Source organism: Trematomus bernacchii, unplaced genomic scaffold (genome assembly GCF_902827165.1).
Source record: "Trematomus bernacchii unplaced genomic scaffold, fTreBer1.1, whole genome shotgun sequence".
NCBI classification, from domain to species: Eukaryota; Metazoa; Chordata; class Actinopteri; order Perciformes; family Nototheniidae; genus Trematomus; species Trematomus bernacchii.
This window is the reverse complement of record NW_022987564.1, coordinates 19,716,828-19,741,901: the sequence shown is the minus strand read 5'-3', so window position 1 is coordinate 19,741,901 and position 25,074 is coordinate 19,716,828. Positions and strand designations below refer to the sequence as shown.

Here is a 25,074-nt window from a genome sequence, read left to right as displayed (position 1 = left end):
TTGACGCACGTTCTGCCATTTTGTGGCTGGGAGAGAACAAAGTGTGAGGCAGGTAGAAACAGAAACATTCCCTGGGTTTAATTGAGGCCAGAGTTTATGAGAAAAGCTCTCTGTTTTCTTTCTTCTTCTTCTCTCCTTTTCATTTCTCTGTAAACACCAGGCCAGGCAGAAAGTGTCAGCGAGCGGCGGCAGAATCATGATATCTGCCAGTTCCTACGCCTCAGGACCAGACATAATACAAACATGAGTATGATGACAGATTTTTTCTGCTGTCTGTCTATCCAGCTATTGATCATCCTTCAGTGGGAGGCCATAAATGACCCGTGATCATCTGGCTGAAAAACATACTCCCAACATCTGACCTGTCACTAGAGGTTAATCAAATAAACCGCGCAGGCCCTATGGAGCATGACTTTGCAATTATCCGTAACTTGCTCCTACCGCGCCGCCTTTTATTGCATCATTAATATGTGGGAAGCCAGGGTGAAAACTGAGGGTGACGGCAACTCTTAGAAACACTACTTGGTGTTCAACATGCACAATCTGCTAAAGGAAGGAGAGCATAAACACTTTGGTAAGGGAAAAAACCCTCTATCTTGATTCCACTTTAGACGGTGACTATGATGCCTAAATATGTAATACAGACCCTTAATATCTGCTGTGATGCTGTCACATTTAGGATAGGGTCAATGGAAGTTGCTAATATAAGAGAATGGAGATCAATGGCAGCTGTCATGTTGTCTGTCACCGTGAGAAGAACACATCATAACCTGGAACTGTAACAAAGGCAGCATTTTTCCCCCAGAAGGCCATGAGAAACTTCTTACTTTTTTATAACTATTTTAGATATTTTGTACACAAGGTTGAAACTATGAATTCTTACTTTACTTACTACTTTATTTTCACTTTATAGTAAGTACAAAACAAATAAATACAGCTCAGTCTTCCAGAAGTATTTAGGTCAAGGAATGGGCATTTTGCGTGTTTTTCTTTTCAGAAGGGTGTGAGAGAAATTGACAGACTTTTAGAAACTTATTTTTTTTATTAAATTAAATATTTTTCAACAAGGTTAAAACATTAAGGGTTTACATTACTGAATTATTTATTTTCACCATATATGTTATATACAAAAAAAAAAGCATACAGTATCGTCTTGTCGTTCCAACATACAACCTGCTGAGAAACGTTTAGAATAATTGCTCAAATGTGCAAACTTGGCTTTGAAATGTACACTTTTTATATCCAGAAGAATTGTTTTAATGATTGAATTCATCAATCTTCAACTTAGCAACCTTGTAATACATTCAGCGCAGAATATAAAATACAGAAGTGTGCGTGTTGTCCATGTTTTACATCCCCTCCCCCCCCTGTACGGAACAAGACAATAATAAGAGCAAAACAAACAACAACAAAATTAAGTAGAAATATCACATAAAGAATAATAGAGAAGTTTGAATGATCCTGATCCTGACGACCAACTGTTGCATAAGGGATCAGTTACTGTAGTGGATATATCCATAAGTGTTTGGATCCAAAAATGACAGGTTCAGGAGAGTCTGGAGAATCCAAAGACTGCAGAAATGATCAAATTAACAAATGATTGTGGCTCTTAAACTTTAAGAATTAAACAATTGTTCAGCTTTAGCCAGTAAACACTAGTTTGATTGTAAGTCTGATGAGGACCAGCAGAAGCTGTTTCAGACACTACTGCTGATAAAACCACTAAGCATTTTTTTAAGTTGAGTAACCTCCCGTTAAACCCACCCCTATGTACGATAATATCCAAAACATCCTTTAGTTCTGTCTGCCGTGGCTAGTAAGCAAAGCAGCAAACTTACCTAGAACTTTGAAATTCAGATCCTGGTATATTTGGGCTGATTTCGAAGTAGCCTCTCCCAGGCCTGAGTGTGAGTGCAGTGAAACTCTGGGAATGTGTGCCATCTTGCATGATAAATATCAGTGACTTGCTCCAGGCTTCAGACGGTTACTCACAGGAAGTCACTGTTTGAGTGGGTTTACACAGATGGAGACCATTCTTAGTCAACATTCACATAAAAATCAGTCTGGGCCCTTTTTTAGTTTCTTTTTCCCCTCTCGCCTCCTTTTCATTGTGTGTAGACGGTGGCGGAGCTTTGCTGTTTTACTGGCTGGGGGACGACACCTTTATTTGTTTGACAGCTTTTACTTTTCACGAGGATCTGCAACTTCACACAGACATGAGTAAGCTCGTCCTCATCGTTCATGTTCTCACAAAGCTGAAAGATGTTTATCTTATCTGGGAATTCCCATTCCTTAAGTCTGCTATCAAGTAGACAACATGGTTTTACTTTCTGTGCTCTGATGATGTGGCAGGACAACCTGTTGTAGTAACCAGCAGCTATTGGCCTTCTGCTCTGAGTTATGAGGACACTGTTTCTCCTGGTGAGTTTCAGGATGAGTTTACAATCATTATTCTGTCCTCTGTCTGTCTTCCACTGAGCCACGCTGGACCAGGAGGCTCCAACATCTTCACATGTGTTGCTGTAACAGAGAGGCCTGCAGGCTCCTCTCACTGCCTCACTGTGTGATGGGCCAGTGGTGGAACACGTATTCACATATTAACAATACTATGTGTAACGGTATTCCACGGCAAGTTAGCGTGTCGGCGAGAATTTACTAAGGTTCAAATATTATAAGTAAAGCGTATTGAAATTAAAAGGAAAGGTTGTGAGGAACATCTAGCTGATGGAGGAGGTTATCTTTGGCAATGTATACACTTTGGACAACTTTAACATCTGAAATGAATTAGAAAAGGTAGAAAGTTAAAGAAAAAGCTAATAATATACAATTTAAAGTATTACAAAAATAATGTAACAAATGTAATTTTCTATGTAATTTTAAAACGAATTTTAAATGAAATTATAAATCTTAATTTTAAAAGTTGAGTTAAATGTAATATTTAATTTGTATTTCTGGTTTTCCTGTTGTTTTGGGGTATATCAACATATTTTTTAGTTTCCAATGCAAAATCCTTTAGCTGTTTGATTCTCTCTTGACCGGTGTCTGTGTGATAATGTAAATAAAGTATAGCACCTTTTCATTTTACTTACATGTTTCTTATAAGCGGACTTGGTGAAAAGAGACCTTTCGTACATTTTACACATGTTAGCATTTAGATATCTTGATTTCATTTCATTTAAAAACGTTATACTTCAGTGAAGAACAAGTATCTCAAAATGGTACTTTTGAGTGGATTTACTCATTTACTATCACCACTAATGTTTGCTGCAAGTCACTTTAAAGTTACATAACCACAATAAAATGTTTGTGGATTCCTACATTGAATACCAAACCCTGGTTTCCCAGATTAACGGATTGCCAACTACATTATTTGTCAGAGTTGGTATGAAATGCTGATTCTGTTAATGCTGGAGTTGAAACAAAGGGCTACCTGCAGGCAGTCTGCTTTGTTAGTCGGCTCTGAAAAGACTTCTTACTTTCACTTTGATCTAGAACCATCTATTCTCATGCGAAACGATTGTGCTGTCTAATTGTTTCTGGACTAAGAAAGAAGCACCATGCTGATATATTCATGTGTATCTCCTCTTTGTTTTAACATGGCTGAAAAGTTTCTCATCATTTGAAAATTGACACTTTCAACTCTGGTGTATTTCATGTAAAGAAAGCAACTCCAAGATACTGTCGTTTTCCTCTAGTTTTCCTCTACCAGCCTCACATGTTTCTTGCTCAAAGGTGGTAATTAACTACTGTTTTACTGCAGCCATTGTTGTAATTGCCGCGCAAGTTTGTGAGAGGCATTAACTTCCTTTTTTCCTGAAATGTGCAGCTTTTTTCGCCGTTAGGTTTGTTGTCATGTACGTCCGCAAGTCAACAAAGTCACAACACATCATTATGAAGCTTTTATAAGAAAACAGCAGCTGAGGAGGTGTTTTATCTGCGTCCCTAACGGAAAGAGTCTCATAACACCTTCACAAGTGTCCTCGACCAACAAAAAGTTCCCTAAAGCAAATCTTCTTTTTCTTGCCTGTGCTCCAACAAATAAATAAACCGAGGTGATATTATCCCCCGCTTTTATTTAACTTTCTGTGTTTTTTTACTACCTCATCCAATTCCCTCCTTTTTGATCCCAGTCCGCTGGTATCATCAGTTTCTTCATTTCCAGCTTGAAGGCGATCCTGACACTCGGGACGTCATGTGAAACCGTGAAGGACAGGAGGCAATAAGTCGGAGAATAGCAGCAATCTTCAGGAAAGTTCTCCATTCACTCTCACTCCCGTAGTTCTCTGTCCTCTTATCCAGCCTTGAAGATAAAGAAAAAAAAATCAATACAGAAACACAGTGTTAGATAAAAGCAGAGAGGGGGAGAGAGCAGAGCGAAGTTGGTTGTAGTGAATTAAAGCGATCAGAAATTCCCCGGCCCTCGGCCCTCGGTCTACATAACCTAACAGCCCTGTCTCTGTGCTGTCTATCACTCTCTGCTCTCTGTTCAATCCCGCTTTGTTCACTTCTGATCTCTTTTTGGTCTATTCCCCGTCTGCTTTGTGTTTTGGGATGAAGGACCTGCTCCCATTCAGCTGCAATAACTGCTGAGTGAAGGTTTTGGATATTGCCAGGGAGCCTGTCTGAGCCTCCATATCAGCTTTGACAATTGCCGGTCTCTCCGGAGGGACGTGAGGATGGACTGCAGTGATCAGTCTTTTGTTTTTAGCCGTGTTAGCAGCGTGGCTCTAGGGATGGCTGTGTCAGACGGCCAGTCCAACACTCTGGTACAGACTGAAATATCTCGGCTTCTATTGGATGGATTGCCATGAAATGTTGTGCCGACATGCATTGTCTTCAGAGGATGAATCCTAAACACTCAGCTGATCCTCTGGCCATTTAGCGCTACCATGATGTTTACATTTGTGAATTAAGTGAAATTACGTAACACATTTTGAATAGATTGCAATTAAATTAGGTGCAGCGCTCACGATCCCCAGAGGTTGTATCATAGTGACTTTGCTGATCTTCATAATGTTCCTATATGGAAGCAAAAGCAAGTTGACATTTTCTTTTGTTTGTCTCAACTATTGAAAAGATCCCCATGAACATGCATTAAGACATTGGTGATCCCCAGAGAATGAATAAGTGTGACATTGGTGATCCTCTGACTCCTCATGTAGCGCCATCCCAAGGTGGACTTTTGTGTTTTTTTGTGAAATATCATTAACAACTTTTGAATGGATCACCATAAAAACTAGTGCAGACATTCACAATCCCCAGAGGATGAATCCAACATTTCTTTGCGGATCTTCTTAATATTTCTCTAGAAGCAAAAGCAAATTAATTTGTTTTAAAGTGGACCTATCATGCTATATTTAAATGATATATTGTAGGGCCATACCTATATAAGGTATATTTATACGTTTCTGTTTTCAAAATACCAAACAGATCATGCATTTTAGCCATGCCTCATTTCGCTCTATGTGCTGTTTGCTGTCTACGGGTCTGATTCTGCTGACCACGCCCCCCTGCAGGAGAGGTGAGCCGTGCTCTGATCAGCTGCTGGGCTGTCAGAAGAGGGGGGAGAAAAAGAGATCTCCGTCCTCCGTGTTTTATTATATACAGTCGTTATTCATTTGTTTTAAAGCTCAATAAATAACAAAGAAGACCTTTGACCGGCACTTTTCTAATTTTGTCCGGAAGATTTAAACTTTAACGGACATCTTGACCGGCGAAAGAAACTGAAACTGAAACTCTGCCGCACGGTCCCCTCGTTCCTTGGAAGAGGCGGAGAGGTGGGTGTTTGTCATCTGCTGGTGGACTAACCGGAGAGAATTACAGTGCTTGCCTCGACGGGGAGGGATTGCATTGAATTAAAGCAGCGGGAGCAAACGCTTGCCTCTGGGAGGGAGAAAAAAAGCCACAGCGGAGAATAAACAGAAGGGTAACCATGGTAACTATGGGCGGGAAGTCTTCTTCGCTGCTTTTGTGGCAGACTACAGCGCCACTTACAGGCCTGGCATATGTACTACAGCGTCTCCACCGCTTTCGAGCGGCAATGGCCGGCCGTGGCCCAACCCCACATTCCCCTGATAGGTGGAGAGTTGGCCCAATAGCCGTAGCGCCACTTCTGTGACGTCATAGAAGTGTTCAAATCTGGATCAGTTTTTATCAGATCCGTTGCAGCCCCTTTTTTAGAGATTTGGGTATGGAGTAAAATAGAGAGGGTTGTGTTTTCTGACACTTGGTGAGTTCCCTGGAACACCGGGGGCACATATTCATGTATAAAAGACGTACAAAAGTGCATTTTGCATGATAGGTCCCCTTTAAGTGAACTGTCTCGACAACTATTGGATAGAGGCCATGCATATTTGTAAAGACATTCATGGTCACCAGATGATGAATTAGCCTGATTTTTGTGATCCATTGACTCTTCATCTAGCGCCATCACAAGGTTGACATTAATGTTTTTTTTTTTATATATCTCGACAACTTTTGGAGTAATCCTAATGACATTTGGCAAACACATTCATGATCACCAGAGGGTGAATCCTTATCACTTTGCTGATCCTTTGATTTTCACTGTATTACCACAAGCAGGTTGACATTTTTGGATTTCAGTGACCTGTCTCAATTTAAGTGATTTTTTATTGAAATATCTTACCTTTTGGATATATTGCCATGAAATCCCTAGGATGAATCCAAGTGACTTTGCTGATCTTCTAAATGTTTCTCTAGAACCAAGACGAATTGACATTTTATTTAGTGAATTGTGTCAACGAGACATTCATGATCACCAGAGGATGAATAAGTCTAACTTTGGTTATTCTCTGTGCCATCAGGAGCTTGACATTTGTGTTTTTTTGTGAAATATCTCAACAACTTTTGCAAGGATCACAATGACATTTGGTGAAGACATTCATTTCCCAAGAGGATGAATCTGTTTGGCCTTGTGATCCATTGACATGTTAACTACCAGGAGGGTTTTGGTGCAATATCTTGACAACTATTTGATAGATCGCCAATTTGGTGCTTGGTCAAGCTTAGCTGTACTTCCTTTGACGTTACAAATAGCAAATGTTAGCATGCTAAAACACTACTGATAAGCGCAATATACCCCAGTTACATCCAAATGTCCTCAGTTTAATTACTGAATTGAGCTATGTCTAAATGTAAAATGCATTTAAATAAGTCTGCATCAACGATATTAAGATGATGCCTCAAAGTCTCATCGTAACACATTTGAAACATCATAGAGCCTAAGAGCTGCTGGCTGAACTGTCTCCGTCTCATTGTTGTTTCACCTGCTTCTTGTACAAATATATGTGTTCCCTCATCCGCTCTGCTCTCAGCTCCCTCTGCTCCTCAGGTACCAGATCACATCGACATCTGATGAGTTGTAGCAGATATCAGGGCCGCATGTGATGCTCTGCAGGACGTATTTCAGAGGGAGTTGAGGCCGTATTTCACCGTTTCAGGGCTGAGGCGCCGTCATGTATTAATTAAAATCCAAATACCCTGTATTGATTGTGTTATCAGGCTAGTGCAGGCTGGGCCCGGCGTATTGATCCGGCCTGTGATTTATGATCATTTTCAAGAAAAATCCTTTTGTGTGATTATATGAGGAAACAAAGCCTGAGTGAGTGTAATTCTTTTAGATCTATTATGTAGCAGGGTCCCGGTGGTGGAGGGCTAAACAGAATGCCACCCTGAAGCCCCCCAGAGGAGAAATATTGTTAACTTAAAAATTGTTATGATCCAGTTGGTTTCATGGGAAAGTAAATCAAATGAAGTCGATGGCTCCACAGTCGCTACTAACTGAGGCTGCAGCCTGTGGCTCTAACCCCTTTGACTGTTGGATACTCCTTATTTTGGGACTTGACATAATTCCCCAAGCATACTTTAAAGGGTCAGTTCAGCCACATCTTAAGGGCAGCTGTTTTCTAAGTAGAATGGTCGTCCACCAATCGGGGGGTTGTTGGTTTGATCCCCAGCCCGTGGAGTCAACATGTCGAACTGTCCTTGGTCAAGATACTTGTTTGTTTGTTTGTTTGTAGCCTTTATTTATCCAGGTTAAAAAATCCCATTGAGATCAACGATCTCTTTTACAAGGGAGACCTGCGGCACATTTAGTTACACATATAAAAACAAACAGAAAACAAAAGGACATCACAACATAATTACAGGGGTATACATTAGCAACCTATTTACATTTACAGGTATCCAATAACATTTCATCCAGCCGTGCTTTAAAATGATGCAAGGGAATCAAAATGCTCAGTTTCAATATTTTTTGCATGGTGTTCCAAGCCAGAGGAGCAGCGCACATAAAAGCTTTAGTACCTAAAACAGTCCTAGCACTTGGCACATGTAATAAAAACACATCCTGTGATCTCAGGCAATAGCTACTTGCCACTGTCCGTGAGATCAAAGAGCAGATATAAGAAGGTAGTTTACCCAGCATGGCTTTGTAGATGAACATGTACCAATGACTGAGCCTCCGACCAGTAAGTGAAGGCAGACCTGCCTTGGCATACAGGGTACAGTGATGAGTAAGTACTTTACAGTTAGTAACAAATCTCAGAGCACTGTGATAGGCGGCATCTAACCTTTCCAGGCAATGGGCAGGTGCATTCATATACAACAAATCACCATAGTCTAGCACAGGTAAAAAGGTCACAGTAACTAGCCTTTTCCTGGCTTCAAAAGAGAAACAGGACTTGTTTCTGAAAAAGAAACCTAGTCTAACCCTCAGCTTTTTAAGCAGATTAGTGACCTGAAGTTTAAAAGTAAGACAATCATCAAGCCAGATACCAAGGTATTTATAATAGCTAACCACTTGGAGTACTTGTCCTTGCATAGTCACAATATCCAAAACAGTCTCTGGAGTCTTTTTAGCTTTAGAAAAGAGCATTACTTTGGTTTTCTCAACATTTAAAAGAAGCTTTAGTTCAGAGAGCTGAGTCTGAATAATGTTAAAAACAGCCTGTAATTTAACAACCGCCTCCTTAATGGAGGGACCTGCACAGTACATCACGGTGTCATCCGCATAAAAATGCAAAGTAGCTTCATCCACATTTTCACCTAAACTATTGATGTAGATGGAGAATAAAAGTGGACCTAAAACAGAACCTTGAGGAACACCATTAGCAATGTTCAACCACTCAGAAGACAGCCCATCAAAGTGAACACATTGGGACCTTTCAGAGAGGTAGTTCACAAACCACCCCACTGCATGGCTGGATAAGCCAATACTGAGTAGCCTCTGCTTTAAGATGTGATGATCGACTGTGTCAAACGCTTTGGAAAGGTCAATAAATAGAACTGCACAACTCTGCTTTTTATCCAAAATACTTGTAATGTCATTCACCACTTTCATTGTGGCAGTGATGGTGCTATGTTGCTTTCTGAAGCCTGACTGATGTTTAGACAGAATGTCATTGTTACATAAAAACTCCTTTACCTGTTCACTCACTAGGCGTTCAAGAACCTTAGCCAGAACTGACAATTTCGAGATTGGCCTATAGTTATTTAAAACAGATGCCTCCCCTCCTTTTAGTAGTGGCAGGACATAAGCTGACTTCCATACTTTAGGAATTGTGTTTGTGCTGAGGGAGAGGTTAAAAAGAGTAGTGAGAGGTGGAGCAATAAAATCTGCAGCTATCTTTAAAAAGAAAGAACTTAACCCCAGATTTCTCCTGATGGCGTGGCCAACAGTTTAGGAGTGTGTGTAAATGTTAGTGTCCCTGAGCAGGGGGCACCTTATACAGTATCTGCATCTGTATGAATGGGTGAATGCTTATTAAGGGGTTGCAAAGACTTAAAAGTGATGTATAAATGCAGCCCATTTAAAAAGAAAATCATGTTTTTTGACAAATCATTGGTGACCGCAGCCATATTATTAATTTTTTTATTTGGCCCACCATCTGATTTCAATGGAGGTGAATGCAATTGTATTATTTATGTTGCTAGAAATTACCATGATATTGGATTACTTTACAAAGGCCTGAATCAAGCTCGATCTTGGAAAAAATAATGTATCTGCACAGTAGGTAAAGGGAATGTGGGTACACTGAGATCATTACATGCTTCATCACTGTATTGGCACTGGCACTTGCTGCAGATTTTTCCAATATGAACATAAATTCTAGTGACTTTTTGTTGGCTCAGGGCAAAACATAATGACTCTTGGTGATGTCACAAAGATGTCTTACCAAAAAATAAAAACTGCCAACTGCCCACTCAACCAATGTCTCTATTGTGGTTGTGCACATAATGTCTGTTTGGAAGGCACTTACAAAGACTTCCGTCCTTTTAAAAGAGATGCCAGATCAGAAAACGCTCACAGGGGTTTTGAATGGAAGGCAATGACAAATGCTTATTTTGTTGTTAAGGTCTCAGGACTACTAAAAAAACAATTTAATCACACCCTGTCTGATCATTTGCATATTTACTGTCTCAGATAAAGGAAATATTCTAGATGTCTTATACATCCTTTTTATACGTTTCCTCTCAATTCAACTTCACATATTTATTAACTTTGGAAACTTTCGGATCTCCAACAGAATTTGAAATCAAATGTTTGGGTTTGATAAAATGTTTGGCTGCAATGTAGAGTATATCATGATCCACCAATAGGTCAGCACGTCTAAAGAGCTGGAATTACTTTTTTTTATTTAAAGAAATGTGCCCAAACTTCCCTTATAGGCCAGTACACTTGACATGGAAATAATTTCACCTCAGTATGGAGATGTAGAAGTCTCAACGTCTTCCCCTGGACTCTTGTGGTGTCTTTTAGCTTGACATATCTCTGCAGAGCTTTGCATTTAGCTGCTGGCTGTCCGTCTCAGTGGCCATTAGTTAGAGTAAGTAATTTAAACAAAATAAATAAGATTTATATTATTTGCTTGTTCTGAAGCAAATTTAAGTTTTTCGTGGAAATATAGTTTTCCAGAAATATGTTCCCTGACTAAGTTATATTTTAAAATGTAGGGCCTCTGCTTTATTATTTTAGATCCCATGGCATTCATTTAATATGGGGAGGTAGTTCACAAGTAACATCAATGTTAAGTTAGTCAAGTTATACAAGACATGTACATCGTATAATATCCAGTATGCATAAACCTAAAACTGGGACATTTAATCATTTTTTCAAATTGCCTATTAGTTAGTCATTTGCCCAACAAAACAATAGAAAAGAAACAAACAGAAAAGAACAAAAACACCCAAATAAAAAAAAGCATATCCTTAAAAAGGATTCATGATGTCAGTATTTCCATAAATGTCTCTTTATGACCCTCTTATATCGTAATATCATGTAACTGCTTCCTCATTATAAACGGGGGGGTATACCAACAGTTCTCTGGCACGTTGACTACAGTTCAACAGTTTAATCTTCACAGTGTTTGTTACATGTTTTTCAGGTAACTGTGAAATAACCCATTCATAATTTGTTCTAGTATGATGTCTGTATTCTGTTTAATTGTAAGTATTCATTCACTTCCTGCAACACCCAAACTGAAAACATGACTCATTTATCACCTAATTAATTGAACTTGGCATTGTGAACACATCTCGTATGCTCATCATACCAAACAATGAACAAATTGATACATGTTCCTCTCACAGATGTACACAATAATTCCCCTCGAGTGGTGCTTCAGTGTGAGTGCAGTCTGCGTCAGTCTGGCCAAGTTAGAATCTGGAAGAGATCATGGTCAAGTAGTAGCTAGTCTGATTTTGTGTGCCACCGCTGGTTACAAGGAATCGATATCGAATCAAGGAGGGTTGAGTTTCCCAGATAAGCCCTCTTCGGCCACTCTGGCTATTCATCATAAGTCTGTAGAAACCTGATAGGTCAGAAGAAATGATATTCCGGCAGGAGCGGGGTCTCCTTATCTCTCCATAGCAGGGGAATAGGAGACATGCCGATCAATACCGGGCTGTTGTGTCGTACTTGCAATTATCAACAGCTGATTCTGTCCTCCCCCAGCTGCATCTTTTAATACCACATAATTACAAGTTGTGGGACAATGCCATGGTGGAAGGGGATTACAGCTTTAGTGTGCTTCAAGCTTTGAAATAGCTACAGTGTGGAAGAGGAGGATCAAACTGATTGTATTCATACTCTGATATTTGGCTCTAATTCACTGTGATCTTTAGCTACTATGTGCTAATCAAATGTAAACCAACCACCAAACCTTAAACAATTGAAGACTAGAGGTTCTATTTTTATTTTTTTATTTCCAAACTGATATTGGTTTACCCTCCTCACATCTCTGATAATCAGAGGTGGGAAATAAATACTAAAGTACTGTCCTTAAGTACAATTTTGAGGTACTTGTACTTAACTTGAGTATTTCCATTTCTCTTTAAAAATGTAAGTGGACTCACTCTTTAAGTCACAAAAGAGTCAAATGATTTAAATATTTTACAAAAAGTAAATCAGACCTTTGTTTGTCTATACAGTAAAATGCTATTTGATGCACAGTATTATCTGGCCATGTCACATATGTAAATATAATTATGTTCACACATTAGGGCAATTTTCTGTATGAGTACTTTTACATTTACATTTTGTTGATAATACTTTTGTACTTTTTCTTAAGTAAGGACTTTTATTTGACAATAATGTATTGGTACATCTGAATACTTCTTCCACCACTGCTGAGTAACTGTAAGTAACTATTTATATTTAGTCAAGTACAATTTTGAGGTACTTGTACTTTACCACTACATTTATTTTGTACCTTTAGTAACTTCACAGATCTGGATTGATGATGTGAAATATAATCAAGTGTTAAATCAGACTTTAGTTCCACCTGGAGTAAATTCACAAGCTACCCTGCAGTATACAAAGTCATTCAAACTAGCTGCACCCGAGAACACTTTAATGATCAATCAGTATAAAACATATCATACTGTATATATTATTCTGAAATGGACCAATCTGCACAATGAATACTTTTACTTTTGATACTTTAAGTATGTTTTGATGCCAATACATTTGTACTGGAGTAACATTTTGATTGAAGGACTTTTACTTACAACACAGTATTCCTACACTCTGGTAGGCCTACTTCAACTTTTACTTAAGTACAACACCTAAGTACTTTTTCCACCTCTGAAGGAAGACTTATTTTCCAACTTGGAGACATTTTTCGCTCTTTTATGGCGCCAAATTGTGGGAGGTCGTAACAAATGAAGCACGGGCTCCAGCAGCTCCTGCGGTATCCTGGCAGCAGCCTATCGCAGACGGCTGAGGGGCTTCTAATGATGGACCGGAGGCGGAGGCACCAAGGAGCGCCGGTGCCTCGGACAAACCAGGGAGCCTCACTTCCGAAACACACCGGCTGGAGACCGGACCTATCTGCGATCTGAGCGAGGTGTCTGCGCACAATTTGACTTTATTTCACATTGTTTGGGCTCTAACTACTTTTTTTTAAGGATTTTCTTCTGGACTTTACGCAGTTTTTGGACACAGCCTCTCCTCCTGTGGAAGGATAACTGCTCTTGAGGCGACATCCATCCATCAGAAAAGTCAACTTAAACTGGAGCGGCTCTTTTGACGCAAACTCGTCAAAAAGCTCCCAAAGAAAGGCACTCTTAATCCCAAACGGACACCAGGATGCAGCATTTGACCACAAAGTTAAACCCAGGTCTGCTACACATCGCACGAGCCACTCACACGTCGGACTAAACCATGTTGGAGTTCCTCGGAGAGTTGTGCGTAAAAGCATCACCGGACAGGAAGTGAACTAATTATTATTTAACCCCATCCCTCATTTCCATATCTTGCGTGAGTTGGCTGGACTGCAGCCAATCACCCGCCGAAGGGCAGCAGGAGTCGTAAAAGCGCTATCCTTCCTCCATCACCATCACACTGACATGCGCAATCTGCACACGGGCATCAGCAGCAGCAGGAACACTTCGTTAATTCCAGCGGCCCCGCTCCGGCTGAAGGGTCCCACTCGCTGCTCGTAGATGAGCCGGGGTGAGGAGGCAGAGAGGCGCAGAGAGAGCTCAACATGTCCCGCCGCAAGCAAGCCAAGCCGCAGCAGCTCCAGGCGGAGGGAGAGGCGAGGAGCGCACCGCTCTGCCATACCGGTACGTGTGTTTAAAAACCACTTTTACTGTGTTTACTGCAGCTAATGGGATAAAAAACAACAACTATGAGTAGAGCTTAATTTAAAGACTTTTATTGCAAAGAAAAGGTTTAAGATTAAGAATGATTGTGGCCCAGACCATTTTAATATCTAAAATGTTGGAGGAACTGTATTTTGCAAACTAAATTGAGTGGTTTAAATTGGTTCACAGAGTTTTATTTTTTAATTTTTTTACAATTTGAGCATAAATTAGTTTTCACACTTTGAATGTCTGAAGTCTACTAGATTAAAAAATAAATGTCTAAAAAGTTTATGAATCTGTCACAAGAATGGAATTAAATGTTGGATAGTTCAATTGTTTTTTAGTGTTTTAACAAAAAACGGTTCTACATGTATTTATTTATTGGATATGTGGACACAGTAAAGTAATCAAAGTAACGTTATTCTGAAAACGGTAGGCTACAAAACGATCAAACCTCTCATGAATTCAACTATTTTCACATGTTATTTAATGTAACTTTAACCGTTGTGTAATCCACCAACAATAAAAGCATTAATATAACTAAAGCTGAAATACGTTTTTGTAGGTTATTTTGATTTGTGTTCGAGGCCTTCTTGACAACTATTAAAACTGTGCAATGAGAAACAGTAATCTTATACGTCATAAGAAAATAAACTAAAATGAAATTGTGGCCTCAATGATATTACTTTTATGATAATAAAAGTGTATTTTACATGCATGCAGGACCCCTGGGTTTAACTGATATTCTTACTTTAAAAAATATCAATATTTTCACCACAAATTACCTAGAAACTTCACAATATTGAATGAATCTCAACATCCATTATATCATATATATAAACAATCTAGTTTGAAAATGATCAGCCCTGTACACTTTGTAATGAGATACCACTTCATCCTATTGCCAGCCCATGGTGTGGAACACTAACCATTTTTAATGATTTAATATTAAAATAAAAAATTACATTTGATCATATCTGTAGGAAAGCTGGATGTTATTTGTACGTATCAGCACTGATATTATAACATACATAAACCTTTAATGTATTGGACAAGAGGTTATCCAAAAAAATGACTGAATAAAAAAATTAATTTGGCCTTCGCTCTCTAAATATTGTGCAATGACAAAATTGGTTTGCAACATGCTTGGGTGTAGCTGACAGTTCATAAATGAATCTGAATTAATATAATCTAATATGATTCAATTGATTAAAGTATTTATTTCTATCCCTGTCAACTTTATTCAACATTTAAGTCATACATCTGAAAAGCAAAAGGCCTGCGCATTAATTCAAATCATCCTCCCCTCAGTTCTTGTCTCATGTCAGTCAGTGATTTATTAATTATTATTGGTGTGTGTGAGAAGGTGTCAAGTGTGTTCGAGGCCCCCCCACAGCCCTGCAGCCAGGCGGGGGGGCTCGGTCACTCGGAGAGGGGCTTTGATTAAGCCTGCTGATTTAACCTTTGTCAGCCTCACCCTGCGAGGGGCAAGTGCTCCACGTCTGCATCATAATACAATTAGTACATGTGAAGCGGTGACCTCTGCAGCCGCGGGTCACTCAGAGGCAAGAGGCTCTGCGCTGGCCCCACTCTGTTTGCTTTGCTGCTGCAGACCCTTTTTCCTGGCCAAACCACACAGCGAGAAACACTCATAAATCTGTTTTCTGCTCCTAACATAATGGATTGAGCGATCGGTGACATTTAAAAAAGACAGGTCTATCAGTGTTATTATATTTGGAATCTAAATCAAAACTGATCTTTTCTTTGTTTTTCCTGGAAGAGAAACAATTCCCAAAATCCACAGGGAAAGTGTTTTCGCTCCTGTGTTTGCTGAATCGCCTTGGTGATCTTCAGACCACCCACATGGAGAGCCAGTCACTCTGATTATTTACCTCTTCACTTTCAAATACATTTAACCCTCAACTGTGGTCACACTCTTCTTTTTTACACCACATTTCTTTTTTTTAAATCAATTTTGATGACACCGATGTGACACAGTTAGAAGCTTAAGCCTGTCATTTAATTAAAAACCTATTGCTAGTTAATACAGACATTTATCAGTGTGTTTGCATGAGGATCTGTTGAGTGTTCTGCTATAATTGTGAATACAACAGATGTCCCATTCGGGGTTATAGCTTGAACACACTGATACTCATTCTCTCAGGTGGTGAGACAGAGTGATAACACACACGCATACACACAAACTACGTGCATAGTAACACACACATTCACACAAACTGCGTGCATGTACAGTCTGGTAGCTCACACACACACACACATTCATGGTCAATTTAACACAAAGACAGGCACGTTAAATTGTCCACATTTACTGCGTTTAAGTGCAGCATATGTCGGTCACACACACCCAGAACACACACTCACTACATTTCATTATTCATGATTTGGTTTCATCTTGTTGTTATTAATTACATTTGTTTTTATTTTCCCATTGCAATCCAAATTATTGCTAAAAGTTCAATGAAATAACATATCTATTTTCTTTGGTGCTTTTTAATTGTGATTCTTAAATTCGTGTAGGGAAGCCGGAGTGTATGTAAAAATAATTTACTATTGATTTCCCCAAATGTTCCATCTGGTAATGCTGTCTGTTCTCTAATGGGGCAAAGCCTGAACAGATGAAACAGTGATTGTAAAATGTAAAATCTTTTTCTCAAACTACGTCACTTATGAGCTACTGACGGAGGAGGGGAGGAAACTGTGATGTCAAAAGATCCCTTTCAAACTGACATATATAATAAATGAAATCCTTTAAAAATCAAAGAATGTGCACATACTGTATCATTTGGATCTTTGTTCCTGTTATAGAAACAACATGCTGTTTATCAAAGCTGTGAGATTATACACTTTTTGATGAAGAATCCCAAATGTGTTTTTCTGGGAATAAGAATACACTCAAGTTTTTCCGGTCCTGACCATGCCCATTCAGAATATATGTTTAACTTATGTTTCAAACTGCCTTGAACATCTAAAATCTATGATGTTTTGCACAAATTACATTTACATTAAATTGTCAGCTGACGTTACCCAAGTTAACCACGTTTTAGGTTTTTAATCCGGTTTAACAACTATTAACACATTGTAGGTTTTGAACAAAAGTGCACATTTGATGTGCAGATGAGACAATACTTAAATGTATGAATGCAGAGGAAAATCAATATAGTGTATGAGATTACATTATCTGTCTGAATGCACAATGGAGAGGTCAGATAACTTCATTGAACTTTATTGATTTTTGAGGAAGATTATTAACATCTGCAAACAGGGGGTGCCAGTTTAAAACCTTTGTCAACACTTTAAAGAGATGTTTATTATGGGCCTTGTAGAATTCTAAGATTCAAAGTGGTATCACAAACAAATGCTGCTGTAAATATATATATAAATAGGAAAACTTTGTATTACATATCATCTAATTTGAGATATAAAAAGAGAAAGAAAGTGTCTAATATTTGCTGTTAAAATGTGGTTTCCCATTTAATTTCCCTAGGTAGCTTCATTGTTAGAAAAACACATTTCCACACTGTATGACAATGTTATGTATGTTTATAATACATTTGTTTTGGGTGAATAATATAAATATGAGAGGTTTTCTTCTACATTAAATGGTTTTCTTCTACATAAAAACCCATGTTAAAATCAACATTAATTGTTAGTTTTGGACACAGATCTTTGGTTCAGTGGTTTTTGAACAAAGCTTGTCCACAACACAAGTTAAGAAAGATGGACTCACTGCTCTGTATGTGGGAAATAACTACAGCTTGATAAAGGAAAATGTGTCCCTCTGGTGAAATATCAGGACGATAAGTGAAATATCAGGACGATAAGTGATCCATTATGCATTCTTAATCAGTTTTTTTCATGTTTCAGGCATGGTGGAGGGCCTGTACAGAGAGAACCCCAATGGAGGCCACAGCAGAGAGGAAACACACATCTGTGAACGATGCTGTGCTGAGTTCTTCTCCAGGACTGAACTGAGTGAACATCAGAAAGTCTGCACTGAGGATCCCTTGGTGCTGATAGTGAAGGACAATGACAGGGTGCCAGTTCCTGATGAATCTCCTGTTGGACCCTCTCCGGTTCCTAGCGTTGCGTCTAGTGACTCGTCTGCAGCAGAATCCAGCTGTGACCTGGGGGAGACGCTGGTGAACGACAACGATAGCCTGGACAATTTCGAGGAAGGTTTGGAGCGAGATGAAGCCATGGAGCATGAGCATCACTTGCACGACAAACAAACCTCCAGCCCTCAGCCTCCAGATTCCGCTGAGACCCCCAAGATGTCAGCTGTTGACAGTTATGGCATGCAGAGTACAAACGTGACGCTGGAGATCCTCCACAGCACCAGGGTGGCTGTGGCTCAGTTCTCCCAGGGGCTCAGCAGCATGGGGACTGGAGGGAAGGCTTCAGGGGCCATCCCTGTGATCCTGGAGCACCTGCTGGCCCTTCAACAACAACAGGTCCACCAGCTGCAGCTTATTGAGCAGATCTGCAGCCAGGTAGCCATCATGAACAGACAACCAACACAGGCGGCGTTAAAGCCAGTCTCCAGATCCCTGTCTCTGGCCCCTATCCCTTTCCCTTCTCAAGGCACCATCCCTCCTCCTATCCTGCCTCTATCAGGAGCCATGCCCTCAACCTTCAACGGAAAGGCTGCTGTTTCTTTGTCTTCAGTGATTGAGAAGTCACACAGTCTCCCCTCACAAACTCTATATGGGCAGTCCACCTTCAGAAATGTGAAATGTACCTCAACGTCTTCAGAAAATTCCACCCCATCTGTCACCAGCTGCAGCAGCAACATCTCCACATTGCTGCCTCCTTACATGGGCTCACACAGCAGCGGCATTAGCTGCTCTCAGACGCTGTGCTCCTCCAACCCGCTCCCCCTGGGACAGAGCAGCCTCCTCAGTTCCCCCTCCAGCCTACCATTTCTACCTCAGAGCCCCCATAGCAGTGTCATTTTCCCCAATCCCTTGGCTAGCATCGCCGCCACAGCTAATGCACTTGACCCTCTCGCAGCCCTCATGAAGCACGGGAAGGGGAAACCGCCTAACGGGCCCTTGTACGAAACCAAGCCCAACCCAGAGGAGCCTTTCTTCAAGCATAAATGCAGGTTCTGTGCCAAAGTGTTTGGCAGCGACAGCGCTCTGCAGATCCACCTGCGCTCCCATACAGGAGAACGGCCCTTCAAATGCAACATCTGTGGCAATCGCTTCTCCACGAAAGGGAACTTAAAGGTGCACTTCCAGAGGCATAAAGAGAAGTATCCTCATGTTCAGATGAACCCCTACCCTGTGCCAGAATATCTAGACAATGTGCCAACGAATTCTGGGATTCCCTACGGAATGTCCTTCCACCCGGAAAAGCCCGTGTCCTCATGGCTGGAGAACAAACCTGTTGTAGCAACTCTGCCAGCCACTATGGGTCTTCCGCTTCCCTCCGCTATTACCTGTATCGGAGGCTCGAATGACCCTGTAAGTGTAACACCATCTGTTAAATCTCCCTTCCAGACAGCTCTTGGTGAATGTGTATCTTTGTCACCTAACCACAGAGGCAGTGAGGCTCATTTCTCTCCTGTTTCAGAGTTGAAGCGTGAGACAGAAGTGTCCAATATACTAAAAACAGAAGGGATACACCTGCCCCAGAACTGCTCCCTGATATTGAGAGGCAACCCTATAACAGAAGCACCGAGCACTACGATCCCATCTGTGGCCACCACGCCTGAACCCATCACCTCAGCATCCCCCCTCTCCGAGTCCCCACCTCTATCGTACAACTCGGACGAAATGAAATACCCAAGCGGGGGTTTCCTGGACTCTATGCACACGTCTGAAACCTCAAAGCTTCAGCAGCTGGTGGAGAACATCGACAAGAAGATAACAGACCCCAACCAGTGTGTCCTCTGTCACCGCGTCCTCAGCTGTCAGAGTGCGCTCAAGATGCACTACCGCATCCACACCGGGGAGAGGCCCTTCAAATGTAAAGTGTGTGGCAGGGCTTTCACCACCAAAGGCAACCTGAAGACTCACATTGGCGTTCACAGAGAAAACCCTCCCGTCCAGGTGCAACACTCGTGTCCCATCTGCCAGAAGAAGTTCACCAACGCTGTTGTCCTTCAGCAGCACATCCGCATGCACATGGTCGGACAGATTCCAGACTCCACGCTCATGGAGGGGCTGCAGGAGATGGATATGTCCTTCAACGAGAGGCATTTTGATAGTCTCAGCAGCAATGACAATGACCTCCTTGATTATATGTCAATGGAGGATGATAATGAGGAAGAAGACGAGGAAGTAGAGAGTATGGAGGAAGTTGTAAATCCATCGAAACCCTTGATCTATGAATGTTATTCACCGCCTAAGTCCAACATTGTTTCAAGTTTAGCCGCTCTGGAGAACCAAATGAGGATGATTGACTCTACTTTAAGCCTAAACCACTCCTTTGGTATAACATCTCTAACAAATGGTTTTAATGACATTAGCCAACTTAATTTTAAAAGGTCTTTGGCAGAGAAAGGCGTGGAGAACTGCAGACTTAACAGCCCAAATGTTTCAGAATCTTCCTGTTCGCCTCGTGTATCGGGATCTCCGATTCAAAGCAACTCAGAAGGCATGACGATCAAATCACCTGCAGTGAACAACAACAGGCCAGAATCCCACGAGTCTTTGGCAGCCTCAGTAAAGAGAGAGCAACCTGATTCTCCTACCTCGGCATCAGCAGCTGCAGTGGTCCAAGAACTGCGAGGAATACCGGCCAGCAAGCTGTGTGTGAAAGAGGAGACTCCTTATAGTATGTCCTTCCAACTGAGCCGAGAAAGAGGTAATCTTGCAATGTTGAAATTCAAATGTTCACAGACTACTAAAGATAAATATGTGTTTTACTTTTGAAGATGATTCAATGATTGATCCCCTTTGCACTTTGATTTCAGCTGCAGGTCAAAGTATTCCCACCCTGGTTACCAGCACATCGTCAGGGCTGATAAAAACCGAGATGAATGGTCATAGTCAACCGAACAATTTGTCTGAAAGGCAGCTCCCACCGTTTAGCGTCCACATCCCCCCAGCTTACGCTTCAGTCGGCAGCCCAGGAATGACCTCCCTGCTCGGCCCCGCGCCTCCCCGTCGAACTCCGAAGCAGCACAACTGCAACGCCTGTGGGAAGAACTTCTCTTCTGCCAGCGCCCTGCAGATCCACGAGCGCACACACACCGGAGAGAAACCCTTTGTCTGCTCCATCTGCGGCAGAGCGTTCACCACGAAAGGCAATCTGAAGGTAGATAAAGGAGGTTTTTCTCTGTTGTGCTGTCAAGCTGATAGCTCTGTTGGTATATTTAGAGGTAATTATCTGCCTTTTGTGAAATATAAGATGAATGGTTCTCAACAACAACAGAAAAAAAACAAGTGACTGATCAATCAATTTTATAAATTACTTTTTTTGTAATTACACAACAAGTGGGTCTTTTGTTGTATGTAAGGCAGCATACATGGCAACAACATAACCTCCCTGTTATTTTATAGAAACTAATCATTGACTCATGATGTGTGTTTAAAACAAAAAGAAAAAGTAAGCCAGTTTGTACATTTAAATCACTGTTACTGTTCAATTACAGTTTAACTCCCTGTTTGAACACAGATCATTCCCCCTATTATAAAAGTGCACACATTCTTATTTAATTACAACATATTTATTCGCACAGGCATATGCGTGCATTTCAACTAATGTAAGAAAAACATTTTCTTAAATTCAAAATAAAAAAGCCACATGAAATTCTGTAGGAATTATGACTGCCCTGATTATAATTAGGTGCAACATGTCTCCTATGATATTGTTTCAAGGTATATTTTTCCCCATAAGCCAAAAAGCATGTTTATAACAATTCGAGTCAAGTCACTTTCGAAAGAAAAATCAGTAAAGGGCTGGCATTTACAATTATTTCCTCAATGATTAGGTTGCAGATACATTTCTCCATGAATTAGTAATACATTGTTCTCATAAAATGTCCCAACATTTTAAATATGCATTACAAATGTTTTGTTAAGTCTAAGGTCAAAACCTAAAACAAATTCTCCAAAGAATAGCATAAAATCTTAACATTCAAGAAGTTTGTACCAACAAATACCTAGTGATTTTTGTATGAAGTATTACTTTCTTGCTGATCAATTTTCTGTTGGGTGACTAAGCATGAATCAACTTTCAAAAACCCACTCTAGTGGAACTACACTTCCGTCAGATTTGGTAAACACAGATTTAATCAATTAAAACGGATATCTGAAACCTTTTCATATTTTATTTCAAAAAGGCTATTATATATAGAATGAGTATTATAGTGTAATAGATAATAAAGCAGCAGCTGTTAAGGTGTAGGGGGCTGGATATTTACTGCGACAACCCATGGGTAACATGTTTTTGTTGAGAAATAAAAGCATACATCAAATCTAATTTCCTGTCATTTTCAGGTTCATATGGGAACTCACATGTGGAACAACGCACCAGCCAGGAGAGGCCGGCGTCTATCGGTGGAAAACCCCATGGCTCTGCTGAGCGGAGAGGCCGCAAAGTTTGGAGAGATGTTTCAGAAAGACCTGGCAGCTCGAGCCATGAACGTAGATCCTGGATTTTGGAACCGATACGCTACAGCGATCGCCAACAGCCTGGCCACGAAGAACAACGAGATCTCAGTGATTCAGAACAGAGGCATCTCTCAGCTGCACCCTCTGACTGCAGGCATGGACAGAGTGAGCGCCGCAGGAAGTCCAATAAACAGTCTAACCAAGACAGGCATGGACCTGGGGAATAATAGGCATTTTTCTATGCTGATTGATGACAGCAAAGAAATTGGAATCAATTGAAAAAACAATGAATGGAGACTTAATACTTATGCAATCTATTATGAACATTAAAATATTTGTAAAACCTCTTGTTTGTTCGTATGTATTATATATAGACTTAAAAAAGAACTTTTTATCAATTGACAAAGAATAGTTGGGTATTCACATTTTGCTATTTTACTTTGCCGTCATTTGTGAATGTTTGTTTTGGTTCCAATACATTAAAAAGTTGTTTATCTTGTACCTGAGAATTCCTACGGTGCTGAATAAGGGGAACATACTGTATGTTCAAATCAATAATGCAAAGAGTCTGTTATCTCCTCCGGACAGCTGCCCAATGCTGCTAGCTGGTGCAAAGCACAATACATGCTCATGAATACCCACAATTAAGAGTTGTCAATATTATGGTGAGAAATTGTTATTCTTAAACAACAGTTGGACCCAAATAAAAACTAGAACAAACAGTCTGTATGTTCAATTCACTGCCTCACTCTGGTAAACACTTTCTTAATGTTATTGTACACATTAGAACAATACATGCTTAGTTTTTGTAGTAAAAACTTCAACTAAGATCTTTCATTTTATTTCATTAAGCTTGATTACTTTTTCTTTATGCATTATGTAAGCGATAAGTATTTATTTCCCACAAACAAACAGGATCAAGCAGACGTAACTTATAAAACAAAATCTATTTGTTTAAATGTGGTTTCTGCATCTTGTTAATCTTTTCTGTTCTGTTTTGCAGGCCTACAACATAACTGAACTCTTCTCAAGCTACACTCTATGAACACAATAGATGGTCATAATTATACATAATAATAATAATAATAATCACAATTTAATAAGCTAATTTATTTTGGTGCAATCCGTTTTCAAGCATAAATAAGTTTTGAACAAATGTTGTGTTTTTCCTTTTCATCTTGTCTCCAGACGTATGATATAAACACTGTCTACTTAATAATTTATCTGGGACACATTTAAATGTGTTTTTTTTTAGATGATCGAGAATATCATCTGGGATTTAAGTGAAAAAATAAACCAAAAATAACAAATTAGGTTTACTGTAACTAAAGGCCTATGCAAATAAACAGTCAAAAAGCAAATGTTCATTTATTATTCGCCTTTGCGGAGCTTTCAAACGTATCTCATGGTCTTCATCAGCTGGTTATCTGCTCTATATCATGGCTCTAAATTAGTTTCAATGGAAAATAAAAGATGCATTCGTTGACTCTTGAAATTTGGAAACTCCGCATTGTTCCATTCAACTAGAACAACTTTTAAAAGAACACTTATTTGTTTATTTGAGTTATCAATGGTTAGTGTTATGTTGTGCTACGTCAATGGAATAACTGGGAAAAATAAGGAAACCCTTTGTGTTCTCTAACCTAAAACGAACTTCTCCATTATATATCATTATGTACGATATGTCTGAATAGTATTTGAACGCAGCATAACTCCTAAACGTTTTTTTTTACGTGACGTCAGGATGTGTACTGCCCAGCCAAGATGGCTGACAGCATCCCGTTAAATCCGTTACGGAAGAACTCGAGGAGGATCCCGTATTACAACTCAGCCAGACTTTCAAGGTATGGAGGAGCCAGCTGACATATTTTCTTCTGTTGCCTACTTAAGACACAGCGGTTTGTCCCAAATGTTTAAATGTTTTGTGCCTCATTAGCTCCCTGGTGTATGTTTGTGTTCTGGTTGTAGCTGTTAGCTTGTGTGCTAGCTCTGCTTCTGACAGCTTCTCGCATTATCTTCTTTGACAGCTGCTTCGTGAGCTAACACCAGTTTCCATAAAATTACAAACCCTTCTAATTTTAATATACCTTTATTAGCTCAATACCACAAACTCTATAACTTCTTAGTTCGTGACATATATCCCTTTACCACTGCACTGCTTAGTACCCTGCTGGCATTTCATTTAAAGTCACATGATAGCTTCTGTGTGTTAAGTTCGTCACATGTTATAATAATGTGTTGCATACTGGAGTCATCATTCACCCGCTTGTTCATTTTTCAGAGAGGACAAGCCCTTAGATTCAGATATGGAAATGAAGGAAACTAGTCGCATTATCAGGTACTTTTAGACTAGATGGTATGTTTAGTAGTAGTAGTAGTGTTT

General features: G+C 40.0%; 2 protein-coding genes across 3 annotated transcripts in view; both read left to right on the top strand.

Moving 5' to 3' along the window:
- The first annotated feature begins 2,166 nt into the window (after window positions 1–2,166).
- Window positions 2,167–23,401, top strand: sall3b (spalt-like transcription factor 3b). 2 transcript variants are annotated; one of them, XM_034124453.1, is made up of 4 exons: window positions 2,167–2,220; window positions 17,995–20,940; window positions 21,050–21,393; window positions 22,578–23,401. In XM_034124453.1, the coding sequence occupies exons 1-4, from the start codon at window positions 2,217–2,219 to the stop codon at window positions 22,968–22,970; spliced, it is 3,687 nt and encodes a 1,228-aa protein (XP_033980344.1). In that variant the 5' UTR covers window positions 2,167–2,216; the 3' UTR covers window positions 22,971–23,401. The 2 variants fall into 2 exon arrangements, with proteins under 2 accessions (XP_033980344.1, XP_033980343.1); XM_034124452.1 differs by lacking the exon at window positions 2,167–2,220 and adding an exon at window positions 13,255–14,088.
- A 1,037-nt stretch (window positions 23,402–24,438) lies between these two features.
- Window positions 24,439–25,074, top strand: part of atp9b (ATPase phospholipid transporting 9B) — a 50,714-nt gene continuing 50,078 nt past the window's right edge. Inside the window, exon 1 of the mRNA XM_034124809.1 lies at window positions 24,439–24,535. Within this exon, the coding sequence (XP_033980700.1) occupies window positions 24,456–24,535 (80 nt within the window). The 5' untranslated portion in view covers window positions 24,439–24,455. The remainder of the gene's footprint in view (window positions 24,536–25,074) is intronic.